The sequence below is a fragment of the Coenobita brevimanus genome, chromosome 96 (genome assembly GCF_032717465.1).
Source record: "Coenobita brevimanus isolate Jiangsu-jjx chromosome 96, ASM3271746v2, whole genome shotgun sequence".
NCBI lineage: Eukaryota > Metazoa > Arthropoda > Malacostraca > Decapoda > Coenobitidae > Coenobita > Coenobita brevimanus.
Window position 1 is genome coordinate 13,106,368 of NC_137049.1, and position 13,346 is coordinate 13,119,713.

At 41.9% G+C, this 13,346-nt stretch overlaps 1 protein-coding gene across 1 annotated transcript in view; it reads right to left on the reverse strand.

Moving 5' to 3' along the window:
* The window catches only part of Rpn5 (regulatory particle non-ATPase 5), a 247,940-nt gene that overhangs the window by 165,709 nt on the left and 68,885 nt on the right, over positions 1-13,346 (reverse strand). The window contains exon 5 of the mRNA XM_080283070.1: positions 1,939-2,075. Within this exon, the coding sequence (XP_080139196.1) occupies positions 1,939-2,075 (137 nt within the window). The remainder of the gene's footprint in view (positions 1-1,938; positions 2,076-13,346) is intronic.

Below are 13,346 nucleotides of genomic sequence, written 5' to 3' on the forward strand. Positions count from 1 at the left end.
AACAACAGAACAAAGGAAGAATATAAAAGAACAAGAAATGATTACACAAGAATACGTAGAGAGGAAGAAATGAATTTTGAAAAAGGTATAATAGACAAATGTAAGGATGAACCCAAACTGTTTTATAGATTTGTCAATGGCAAACTGAAACAAAAGGAAGGAATCACAAAACTGAAAGCAGAAGGAGAGGTATATAAAGATGCGGCAATGCAAGCAGAAATAATGAACAAACGTTTCCAGTCAGTTTTCACTAATGAAAGTGAGTTTGTGGAAGAGGAGGGAGTGACTAGAAATGTAGTGATAAAAGATATAAAGTGGAAGTACAGGAAGTGTATAAATTACTGGAAACTCAAGATGTAAGAAAAGCCCCAGGACCAGATGGAATCTCTAATTGGGTACTGAAGGAACGCAGAAAACAACTGGCGGATAAGATTCAGTTTAATTGTGTGTTCTCTGGAAGAGGAAAAAGTGCCTCAAGAATGGAAGAGGGCAAATGTGGTACCAATTTATAAGGGAGGAAATGGGGGGGGGGGGGGAGAACCCCAGTGTCCCTAACCAGCATGGTCGCAAAATTGTGCAAAAGAATTCTGAAAGACAGATGGATAAAATATCTGGAAGAGATGAATATTTTGGCTGATAGTCAGTTTGGATTTTGAAGTAGGTCATGTGTGTCCAACTTGTTGAGTTTTTACTCAAGAGTGATTGATGTGCTACCGGAGAGAGATGGTTGGGTGGATTGTGTGTATTTAGATTTGGAAAAGGCCTTTGACAAGGTACCCCATAAGAGACTAACGTGGAAACTAGAGCATATAGGAGGACTGAAGGGGAAACTCCTGGAATGGATGAGAGACTTTTTGAGACAGACAAATGAGGACAGTAATAAAGGATAGGATGTCTGGATGGAGGGAAGTAACAAGTGGAGTCCCACAGGGCTCTGTGTTGGTGCCAGTAATGTTCCTGATTTATGTAAATGATATGGTAGATGGAGTGAACAGTTATGCAAGTCTGTTTGCTGGTGATGCAAAGATCATGAGGAAGGTAGAGGTTGAGAAAGATTGTAAAATGCTGCAGGAGGATCTGGATAAGATACATGATTGGAGCCGGATGTGGGAAATGAAATTTAATGCAAAGAAATGTAAAATATTGGAAATGGGTAAAAGTACCATGAGGCCGTCACTGAATTATTTGATGGGTAATGAACCAATCACAAAAGCGAGAGAAGAGAAAGATTTGGGGGTCCTGGTCCAGGATAGTTTGTCACCTGAAAAACACATTAACAAGGCAGTTAGAGAGACGTATAAGCTCCTGACTAATATAAGAGTAGCTTTTCATTATATGGATGAGATGATGAAAAAATTGATAGCGGCCATGATTCGCCCCAGGTTAGAATATGCAGCAGTAGTGTGGTCCCCACACAAAAAGAAAGATATAAACAAGACTGACAGAATACAAAGAACAGCAACCAAAATGGTCCCCAGTCTGCCAGATGACGTATAGAGAGAGGTTGGAAAAGCTGGATTTGCCTTCCTTAGGAGAAAGAAGAAAGAGAGGAGACATGATTGCAGTGTTCAGGACCATAGTGGGAGTAGATAAAATTGACAAAGAAGATCTGTTTGTATTGGATAAGAGAGTAACAAGAGGACACGGAATCAAACTCAAGAAACCAAGCTGCTTGAAGGATATCAAGAAATATAGTTTTCCTTATAGATGTATAGACCTGTGAAATAGTCTCGACAAAGAGATCGTCCAGTCTAAAAACTTAAACGTGTTTAAAGCTAAATTTGACTTACTGAGAAACAGAGACAGGACCCCATGAGTGTAGCTCATTTCCTGTATATCACAATTAGGTAAATACACACACACACACACACACACACACACACACACACACACACACACACACACACACACACACACACAAATGAACTAAATACTTACTTGTAGAATTTAAGCTTTAGTGGATCTACCTCTTCACTGTCGAAGAATTTTGTACTTATTTTCTTTGATATAATCTGAGTGCGTACGAAGTCCTTCTTCAAGAGACATAAACGCATCTGCTCCAAAATCATTTCAACCTGCAAAAAAGGTCAGCTTGTATATTTCTGTTACACTTTCAATAGCTAATCATATGTATGGCATCATCTGTGAGCCAACAATCCAAGACATCCTGGTTTCACTTGGCCGAACATCCACTTACACCCTCTCTCCAACACCCGAAAGGATCTCTGAGAATGTTACAGATGAAAGTAAGGGAATACTAACATATGAAATAAAAGCAAGTAGCATATGAAGAGAACACTGTATTTTGAAAGGCTGATATGAGGGAATGATGAGGGCAGAGCAGGGGTAACCATGGCCTGTTTTGGTGGTGTACAGAAAAGGATGTGGTGTCATTAACAAAAGTGAAGAATGCTGTGAAGTAACTGATGAATGGGAAAGAATCAGATGTTGATGAGGTATATACATGAACAGTGATGAGCAAACATACAGTAATGTAGAGTCTGGAATGAACTGTCTCTTACAAATACAGGCATACCCCAGTTTAACAATGTAATTGGTTAAGTAAAAGCCCATCGCTAGGCGGGGTATTGTAAACCATGGTAGATTTAACATGTAAAGTATAGGGATGCGTTTTTGAGCCCTCGGTTCCCCCCCAACCAAGTCCTAAATCCACCCAAATGAGTCCTACAAAAAAGTTTAAAGCCACTCTAAATGGCCTAACAGTTGCAAAAGAAGCTAACCTAAGCCTAAAACCAGTGCCTGTCTCGCTTGTACCCCGTCAAGGTCACTGGAGAGTGCGATCTCCGACTCATATTCAAACGAAACGACAGCATTGTATACAATCCCACCATCATATGGTCTCAGGACAATTAAATATACATCTGTAATGCATAATGATAATGTATGAATGACGCAAAATCGTCCAAGGTGCGAACTTTGATGAAGAATCATTGATGTTTTGACGTGGAATTCTTGACAAGGGATGCAATCGATGATGCGATGACAGCCTTTTCAGCGGCCCCTCTTTATGTCTTTTTTGTTACTGTTCTGGTTGCTGAGCTCCTTTATTTCCTTCTCGCTTTTTTTCCAACATTTATTTAGAAATTCCTTTGTATTTTCAGAGCGTTTTCCTTTGAACAACCCGTATGTAAACATATGATTTATCAAACAACAATGTGATCGGGATAGCCTTCTTAACTGCCCCCTCTTTATGTCATTTTAGCTATTGTTTTGGTTGCTGAGCTTCTTAATTTTCTTCCCTCTTATTTTCCAACATTTATTTAGAAATTCCTTTGTACGGTAAAACCTCTCTAAGTCAGAATAATTAGGGCTGAGGCCATTCCGACTTGACTATAATTCCGACTTATGAGAAATAAGACTAACCAGAAACAAACAAAAATCACTTACCATGCTTGAAAAAGAGAATAATCCAAGCATAAGGAGGGTCTCTTGATCGGATTTGGAGGTGCTAGGGCGGCATACGATTGCCTCTGGGCAACATTTCTTAACAATAATCACAACTAAACAACAGTAAGTACTGTACTGTACCTTACACTTTATACTGTACAGACTACAGTACACACTTTATATACAGAACTTAAGAACTTCATTGTATTATATTACACTTTATGTACACTATATACAGGCCTTAATCACTACTGTAATCACTGTTGTACTACTAGCACTACTAGGATCTTCTGTTGTCAGGGCATGGGCACGAATCTTATCCTTGTTCTTCTTTATATCGTAAATTGTGCTGGTTTCAGGTTAAACTCTGCACATATGGCAAGCACCCAGCTACCAACATCGATCCTTTCCAAAACCTTCAGCTTCTCTTGAATGCTCAGGGTCTTCAGCTTCATCCCCTTCCTGCTTGAAGAAGCCCTGGGAGCCTTGTAAACCAAGATGGTTAGGAATAAAAGTGCGGAATACGGAATGGAATGCGAGAGAATACCGAGATGCTAACCTGAGAACAAGTGAGGTGGGAGGCTGCAGGACTTAGCAGTGCCGCCAAACAGAATGTACAGTACAGTAATCCCTCCAAGATCCGACGTTCAATTCACTATTCAAACACACTGCAGCCTTAGCACACTCATACATACTCTTCACAGCAATTAGCAACTTCCCATCTACTCTATATATTCTTAATACTTTCCACAATTCTTGTCTATCCACCCTGTCATATAATTTCTCCAAATCCATGAAAGCTGCATACAACTTCTTTCCCTTCTCTAAAAACTTTTCCACTAAAGATTTAAGAATGAATATCTGATTTACACAACCTCTTCCCTTCCTAATGCCTCCCTGTTCTTCTCCAACTAATTCCTCTGTTCTTTCTCTAACTCTGTCAGTAAGTATCCTACCATACACTTTTCCTATTATACTAGGAAGACAAATGCCCCTGTGATTACAACAAACTTCTTTTTCCTCTTTTCCTTTGTACAAGGGAATAATTATACCTGACTTCCAATCCTCTGGGACTCTACCTTCCTCCCAGGCCAGTCTGCACATCTTCCACATCCATTCTACTAATATCTCTCCCCCATGCTTCAGCATTTCACCACACACTCCATCAATTCCTGGGGCGTTCCCCAACTTAACTCTCTCCATTGCTTTCACAACTTCTATCCTACTGAGGATATTCACTGAAGAAATATGTGCAGCATGTGATGTGGTGTGTGGGATGAAGAGAAGACGGAGGGGGGTGCAAGGAACAGCGTGGTGGAATGAAGAGGTGAGACAGCCTGTGGCACAAAAGAAGAAAGCATACAATGAATGGACGAGAAACAGGGGCGTGGAAGAAGTTGAGAGGGGGAAGAGAGAGTTATATGTAGAAAGGAGGAGAGAGGTGAAAAGATTAGTAAGAGAGAGTAAGAAGAGAGTGGATGAGGATTTGGAAGGAATTTGAGTGTAAACTGGAGGGACTGTAAGAAAATGTTCTGGAAAGAGGTGAAGAGAGTAAGACAGGGTGGAAGTGGAGTTAGCCGGGGAGTGAAAGATAAAAATGGTAATTACTAGTGGAGAAGGGAGAAAAAGTGAGCAGATGGAGAGAACACTTTAAGGAATTGTTGAACATAGAGGATGGAAGTAATGTGAGTATAAGTGGCTGGGGAATGGCTGGGAGAAGGAGGGAGGTGAGAAGACAGGAAGAAATCAGTAAGACAGAAGTTGTGAAACACATTAATCTAAGTCCAAAAATAGTTTATAAATCAACCTGAACACAAAATTTAAGTCTTAAAAAAAAAAAAAAAAAAAAAAAAAAATCACAACGGAGGGTAGGCCTTCGATAGGCAGGTTCGGGTGGTATTTCTACACCCATCACTATTCCAGGATATCACATCTAGGGGTATCATAAATTGGGGTTTGCCTGTATGCCAAAGAGACACTGTAAGTGAAAGAAGGCAGGAGTAAATGTGAACAAAGTGAGTGTTGTGGGAAATGTGTACGGATGAATGACTATGGAGATGGTAGCTGAGGAATATGTCGCTATTCTTCGTGACTGATAAATAACGTTATCGGAAAGGTATGGGAATGTGTAAATCAAATATTTCCAGCAAACAGGTAATCCATAAAGCATGTGAAAAGAACTGTATATTTATGACATTTATGAAAATTGGAAAGACATTATTTAAGGTTTTTGTATAAACATGGTGTTGATGATCCACTCATTCGATGTAGTGCTGCTCTTGGGTGACTGCCCTTTCCTCTTTTCCTTCCTTCTTTCCTTCCTCCCTATTCTGTCTTTCTTTCCTTCTTCCTTTCCTCTTCCTTCTGTCTATGGGTGAGTATAAACTGAATGACAAGCCAAATGGTTTCCTGTACACCAGGAAACTATTTATTACACTGGGTGGTAACCATATAACGAGACTATGATGCCTGGTGATTTAGTGGGAAATTGAGGCACTCCACCTGGATTGAGCCTCTGTAGGTTTATATCCAAAGGGTGGTTGGGGTTTATTGCTCACATAATGCTACTCAGGGGATGTGTGAGGCCGGTCATTCTCATCTTAAATGTCATGACCAACTTGTCTGGCCCAGGGCTCCTACGCTCCTCATGGGGGAACACAGGATTAGATGATATATGTACATAAGTAAGTGTTGATGAAAAGTTGTTAAATTCTGTTGCTGTTTTTATAATAGTAACCACAAGAAGATCTGAAAAAAAACAGTGGACGAAAAAAAACAGCAACATCAGCTGAGCACAAGCAGACATTTTTGGTTACATTGAGAAGACAGACAAGAAGCCTCGGACAAGGACTGACCAAACGATGACGACCAAGGACCGGACAAAGGACTTGGTAATGGCAACATGGAATGTAAGAGGTGCAAATGATGAGGTGAAAGAAAGAGAGATTGTCCAGGTCCTAGAGGGTGTGAAAGTGGATGCATGTGGAATAACTGAAACAAAATGGAAAGGAGAAAGTGTGAGAGAATGGGAGTATGGATGGGGTATATGTGCAAGAGTAGGTGAGAATGAGAGGGAAAAAGAGGGAGTATGCATAGTTGTGAGTAAAAGATGGAAGAAGAGCATAAGACAGTATGGATCAGTTGGGTCAAGGATTGTGTGGGTAAGATTGAAAGCTGGAATACAAATGTGGGTGATTGTGTGTGTGTATGTGCCAACGCAAGATTGTGCTAGCAGAGTGAGAGAAGAGTTCTGGACAAATGTGGAAGTGTACATGGAAAAGTTTGGAAGGAATGAGAGTGTTTTTGATTGGTGATATGAATGGTAAAGTAGGGAATGTGAAGGTGGATGGAATAGTTGGTGAGTTGGATGTGCCTCCTGAGATACATGAGAATGGCAGTGCGTTAGTGGACATTTGTGCGGGAGGGGGTTGCTGATAGACAATACCCTCTTCAGGCAAAAAATGATCCACAGGTATACATGGCGAGTGATGAGAAAGGTGGGTGGTGAACTGAATGAAAGGAAGGCAATGATTGATTATGTGTGTGTAGATGAAAGGATGGAAAGATGTGTAATGGATGCAAGAGCTTATAGAGGTTGGGGGAGTGGACTTTCTGACCACTACTTGGTGGTGGCCAGAATTAGGATCCAAGTAAGATGGAGAAATAGAAGAGGGGAAAGACGAGAGGAAGGAGTAGTTGCAAAGAGAGTGGAAAGGTTACAAGGGGATGAGAAAAAGGCAGAGTATAAGAGAGAAGTGGAGGAACGACTGGGCAAATATGAATTGGAGCAGATGGGGGACGTGGAAGGTGTGTCAGGATATTTACAGAAGAAATATGTCCAGCATGTGATGTGGTGTGTGGGAGGAAGAGAAGAGGGAGGGGGGTGCAAGGAACAGCGTGGTGGAATGAAGAGGTGAGACAGGCTGTGGCACAAAAGAAAAAAGCATACAATGAATGGATGAGAAATAGGGGCGTGGAAGAAGTTGACAGGCGGAAGAGAGAGTTATATGTAGAAAGGAGTAGAGAGGTGAAAAGATTAGTAAGAAAGAGTAAGAAGAGAGTGGATGAGGAATTTGGAAGGAATTTGAGTGTAAAGTGGAGGGACTGTAAGAAATGTTCTGGAAAGAGGAGAAGAGAGTAAGACAGGGTGGAAGTGAGGTTAGCAGGGGAGTGAAAGATAAAAATGGTAGATTACTAGTGGAGAAGGGAGAAAAAGTGAGCAGATGGAGAGAACACTTTAAGGAATTGTTGAACATAGAGGATGGAAGTAATGCGAGTATAAGTGGCTGGGGAATGGCTGGGAGAAGAAGGGAGGTGAGAAAACAGGAAAAAATCAGTAGGATAGAAGTTGTGGAAGCAATGAAGAAAGTTAAATTGGGGAAAGCCCCAGGAATTGATGGAGTGTATGGTGAAATGCTGAAGCATGGGGGAGATATAGTAGTAGAATGGATGTGGAAGATGTGCAGATTGGCATGGGTGGAAGGTAGAGTCCCGAAGGATTGGAAGTCAGGTATAGTTATTCCCTTGTACAAAGGGAAAGGGGAAAAAGAAGTCTGTGGTAATCATAGGGGAATTTGTCTTCTTAGTATAAGAGAAAAGTGTATGGTAGGATACTTATTGACAGAGTTAGAGAAAGAACAGAGAAATTAGTTGGAGAAGAACAGGGAGGCTTTAGGAAGGAAAGAGGTTGTGTAGATCAGATATTCATTCTTAGATCTTTAGTGGAAACGTTTCTAGAGAAGGGAAAGAAGTTGTATGCGGCTTTCATGGATTTAGAGAAAGCATATGACAGGGTGGATAGACAAGGATTGTGGAAAGTATTAAGAATATATGGAGTAGATGGGAAGTTGTTCAATGCTGTGAAGAGTAAGTATGATGGTGCGAAGGCTGCAGTGCATGTGGATGATGAACTAAGTGAATTTTTCTCTTTGAAGGTTGGGTTAAAACAGGGATGTGTCATGTCTCCATGGTTTTTCAATCTGTACATGGATGGGGTAATAAAAGAGGTACAAGGTAGGGTAGTGGATGTTGGAGTGGCCCTGGTGAGAGAGGATAGTGTTTGGAAACTCCCTGTACTGTTGTTTCCAAATGATACTGTGTTGTTGAGTGAAGATGAAGGGGAGCTGCAAGGCTTGGTGGATGAGTTTGGGAGAGTGTGTAAGAAACGGAATCTAAAGGTGAATGTAGGGAAGAGTAAAGTGATGGTCTTTGAGAGAGGTTAAGTCAGTGAATGTACAGTGAGGTTGGATGGTGGGGAACTGGAAAATGTGAGAACGTTTAAGTACTTGGGTAGTGTGATGAGTAAGGATGGAGGTTTGGAGGGTGAAGTGCTTGAAAGGGTACAGCAGGGAAGAAAGGTTGCTGGTTCCTTGAAAGCAGTGATAAGAAACAGGGAAGTGAGCATGGAAGTGAAAAAGTAACTACATGACAGTAATGTGATACCAACTCTAACGTATGGAAGTGAAGCTTGGACATTGTTGGAAGGACACAAGTCAAGAGTGAGAGCAGTGAAAATGAGTTATTTAAGAGGAGCCTGTGGAGTCACATGGAGAGACAGGCTGACGAATGAGGATATAAAGGAGTGTTGTGGTGTGGATGTGATAGGAAGCGTTATGAGGAACACACCGAGGTGGTTTGGCCATGTGGAGAGGATGGAGGGTGAAAGACTGACAAAGAGAGTGTATGTGAGGTGGAGGGGGGAAGAGGGAGGGGGAAGCCGAGGATGAGATGGAGGGATGGGGTGGAGAGGTATATGAGAGAGGGGGGTGCAAGTTGGGAACAGGGCAGTGAAACGGCGGGGGACAGGGTGACGTGGAGGCGATTTGTTTGTGGCCACCCTAAACGGGATTGAGGCATCTGGCAATAGATAGATAGATAGAGAAGATTATCTGTTGTTGTGGTGTATAGTTTTTTTTTTTTTTTTTTTTTTTTTTTAGGGGGGGGGGGGTGCAAGGAAGGAGCCAAATGCCATGTGCCTGGAAACTGCTCCCTCCAAAAAAAAAAAAAAAAAAAAAAAAAAAAAAAAAAGTCAAATTCAAGATCCATTCATTTTGAGATGCCTGGACACACTGTGTTTGAAAGACTGAAGATTGTTGGCAGTAAGAAAAACAGAGGGAAACAGTTCCAGAGTTGACCTGTTGCATACATGAAGGACTGGGAGTAGTGGTTAATCTTGCATTAGAGAGTTGGAAGGAAAAGGGGTGAAAGTTTGTTGCTAAACGGGTGCTACATGCCTGCCATAGTGAAGGAAGGATGCAAGCAGATAGTTCAGAGTGGCAGTGACCACTTAGTAGCAATAGAAGAGAAAAAGATGCAACAGTGTGGCAAAGAGACAAGAGGTTCAAGGAAGCCAGTAAGAGGAAGAGAGTTAATGAGACAAAAGGCCTCTGACTCCATCCTGTTGAGAAGAGCTGTGTGTGGGCAGCCTCCCCACACGAAAGTTGTACTCTACAAAGGGCAAATAAAACCCGTGAATAAAGTCAATAACTGTGTGAGGGTAAAGAAGGTACAGAGTCAGCTTGGCACACCTAATCTCCTGGAGGCAGGTTTTACAAGACTAGTAATGTGTTCTTTCCAAGATAAATCCCGAGAGAACGAAACCCCAAGTATGTTTAAAGGTGATGCAGGACTGAGCTGGATATTGTTAAAAATTAGAGGGTACTCCTGTGGAATATTATGTAGGACTGATAGATGTAAGAACTGAGTTTTGTCTGCATTAACTCGTCACGTCCCGAGCACTTTTGCACCTCCAACACCCCCGAGTCCCCAGCATTTTTGGAAAAAAAAATTTTTGGCTAAAACCTCCGCTTTTGGTGAGAAACATCGAAAATTCATAGAGAAATCGCTCACCTGAGGTTTAAAATACTCGATACAGGTAGGAGTACCTCCTAACCTTACAGGGTTTTCTATCAGGCTGGCTGCAAAGAAAACGAGTTCTATGGGAGGATAACTATTCCACACCACTTATAAACGGTATTTATTTATTTATTTGGTACGAATTTATATGTAGTACGAGAGTATATTGGCTTTCAAACAGTAATATAGGCATTATAAGCATTGTTTCACTCACTAACTCATCACCATTCCTGACCTTCTTTTGCCACATTACCTGATCATCATTTCTGACTGTTTCTTCCTCTAATGCTAAGTAAACTTTGTCCTCCACATTGTCTTCGATTGGGGAATCACTCTGGCCCTGAATGTCTTTATTGGCCAGGTCACTGGTAACAGGTGAATTGCCGAGACAATGGGCGGGGAGGTTATGTGGTGTAAGGCATTGTACCTGCTTGGCATCTTGTAGAGGAATAGAGGAAGGTGTCCCGTGTATACGTACGAAAAATCACGCTAAAAAATTGAAAATTGTGCAAATTAGGGACCTTGCAATTGCACGACGTACCAGTACGTCGCCGGGACTGGCAAATGCAAAATGTTGCAACGTACCCATACGTCGACGGGACGGGGCGGGTTAAAAACAAAAAGTTTTTCTTTTTACCCCAATCAAAGATAAGAGCCAAGTCAGACATTAGGTGTGCCATAGCCTCACCCCCTGTTAGCTGAGATGGACACTGAAGGAAGAGAATCTAAAGATGAAGGGTGGAGTCCTCAGCGTATGAGTGGCTAGGTTTAGATTTACAGCTTAGAAGGTCACTGATGAATAAAAGAAAGAGAGATGGAGACACGACAGAGCCCTGAGGAACACCACTATTGATAGCACTAGGAGAAGAATAGTGGACGTTTACAACAGCAGCTATAAAACGACCAGAAAGGAAGCCAGAGATGAGGGCACAGATAGAAGGATAGAAACCGTAACAGGGTAGTTTGGAAATTAAAGATTTATGCCAGACTCAATTGAAAGCCTTTGGGATGTCCAGTGCAATGGCAAAGCTTTAGTCACAGTCCTGAAGGAGGGATGTCCAGGACTCTGAAAGGTAGGTGAGAAGATCACCAGTGGTGAATCTCTGGTGGAACCCATACTGATGATCTGAAAGATGGTTGTGATAGGAAAGATGCATTAAAAAATTTTCTGTTAAGAATAGACTCAATAACTTTTGAGATTAGGGATGTTAAAGCAACTGGGTGAAAGTTACAGGATAGGGAATGGTCACTCTTCTTTTGGACAGGATGAATGAGGGCAAACTTCCACCAAGAAGGAAAGGTACAAGTTAACAGACAAAGGCAAAAGAGTTTACCTACGCAGGATGTAAGCACAGAAGCACAGTTCTTGAGGACAAGAGGAGCAACCCTATCAGGCCTGTATGCCTTGTCAGTACTGCAGCCAGTAATGGAAGAAAATAAATCAACTGAAGAAATTTTAACATCAGCCATGAGGAAGTCTGAGGGGGGAAGAGATGGAGGAACAGCACTGGAATCGTCTCATGTGGAATTGGAGGAGAAAGTCTGAGCGAAGAGTTCTGGTTTTTCAGAAGAAGAAATAGCTACAGAGTCATCAGAATGAAAAAGAGGGAAGGATGATGAGGTAAAGTTGTTAGAAAGGTTTTTGGCAAGGTGCCAGAAGGAGCAGGAAGAACTGGAGTTGGAGAGCTCAGAATATTTAGTACGGATGATATCATTTTTAGCAGAGGGAAAAAATGACTGCACGACTCTGAGCAAAAACATAAAAAAGATGAGATATAGGGGTAGGTTGGCCCTGGTACCTTTTGCAGGCCTTCTCCTTGTTGTGGACAGCATTAGAACAAGCATGTTTAAACTAAGTTTTTTTTTGCATTAGTCAAAGGACATGAGAAAGGAATGTGTACTTCCATGCCCAAGTAAATAACCTCCTTAATGCACAAGGCCGACTCAGATGGCTCCAGGACAAGGATATAATAATCATTCCATGGAAAATCAAAGAAGTACGGCCTGAAGACCTCCCAATCAGCAGCTCAAAGTGCCACAACCGATATTTCTTTAGACGGTCCACAGGCCACACTGGAGCAATAGGACAGGTTAATGTGATAAGGTAGTGATTGGAGAAGCCCAATGGAGAGGAAATATTTACAGCATAACCAGAAGGATTAGTTGTAAGGAAAAGGTCAAATATGTTGGATCTCCGTCCAAGGCGGTCAGGGATATGGGTAGGAAAGGAGAGGAGAGCCAAAGGTAGTGGTGAACACTGAAATCTCCTAAAATGCCAGTTTCTGAGAAAAGAGAAAAGGATAGGATGTGTTCCATCTTGGAAGTATGACAGTCAAAGAATTTTTCATAGTCAGTAGAATTAGGGGATAAGTAAACAGCACAGACATATTTAGTCAGAGAATGACATGAAAGCCGAAGCCAGGGTGTTGAGAATTCAGATGAATTAAGTTCAGGAACACCAGAGCAAGGTAAGTTGTTGTTTACATATATGTACACAACAGCCACCTTTGGCTTTGAAATGAGTATAAAGGAAGTAGGAGGATATAGGGAAGAGTTTGCTATCAGTTGCCTCAGACAGCTGAGTATCGGTCAGAAAGAGAAGGTGAGGTTTGGAGGAGGAGAGGTGGTGCTCAACAGAAAGTTAGAGGAAAGGCCATGAATGTTGCAGAAATGAAGAAGATGAATCAGACAGTGGTTCCAGGCATCTCGCTGGGTCGTTACCAGGAGAGGGGCAGATGGTGGGGGCATTTATGGTCCCCCCCCCAAGACTCCGAGGCTTGGTTAAATGACGTCATTTTGGTTGACTTTTGAATAGGAAGTATAATATGTAATGAGCATGTAGTCTGGTATTGACAGTTAGACAAACTTGTAATGAAGAGTATGCTGGCCTACTCTCAGTGTTACTGAAACACCAAAGAAGTTCAGCAAAGGGGGATGGTCAGGAACTGGTCCTGAGGGCTAATGAAATGAAAGCTCCAGCTCTCCCTGTCACCAGCTTTCCATCCACCCTGGGAGTACCACCCTACTTGACTGGTGCTACACTCTACTCCCTTGGTCTGTGTGGTGATACTTTTATATGTCTA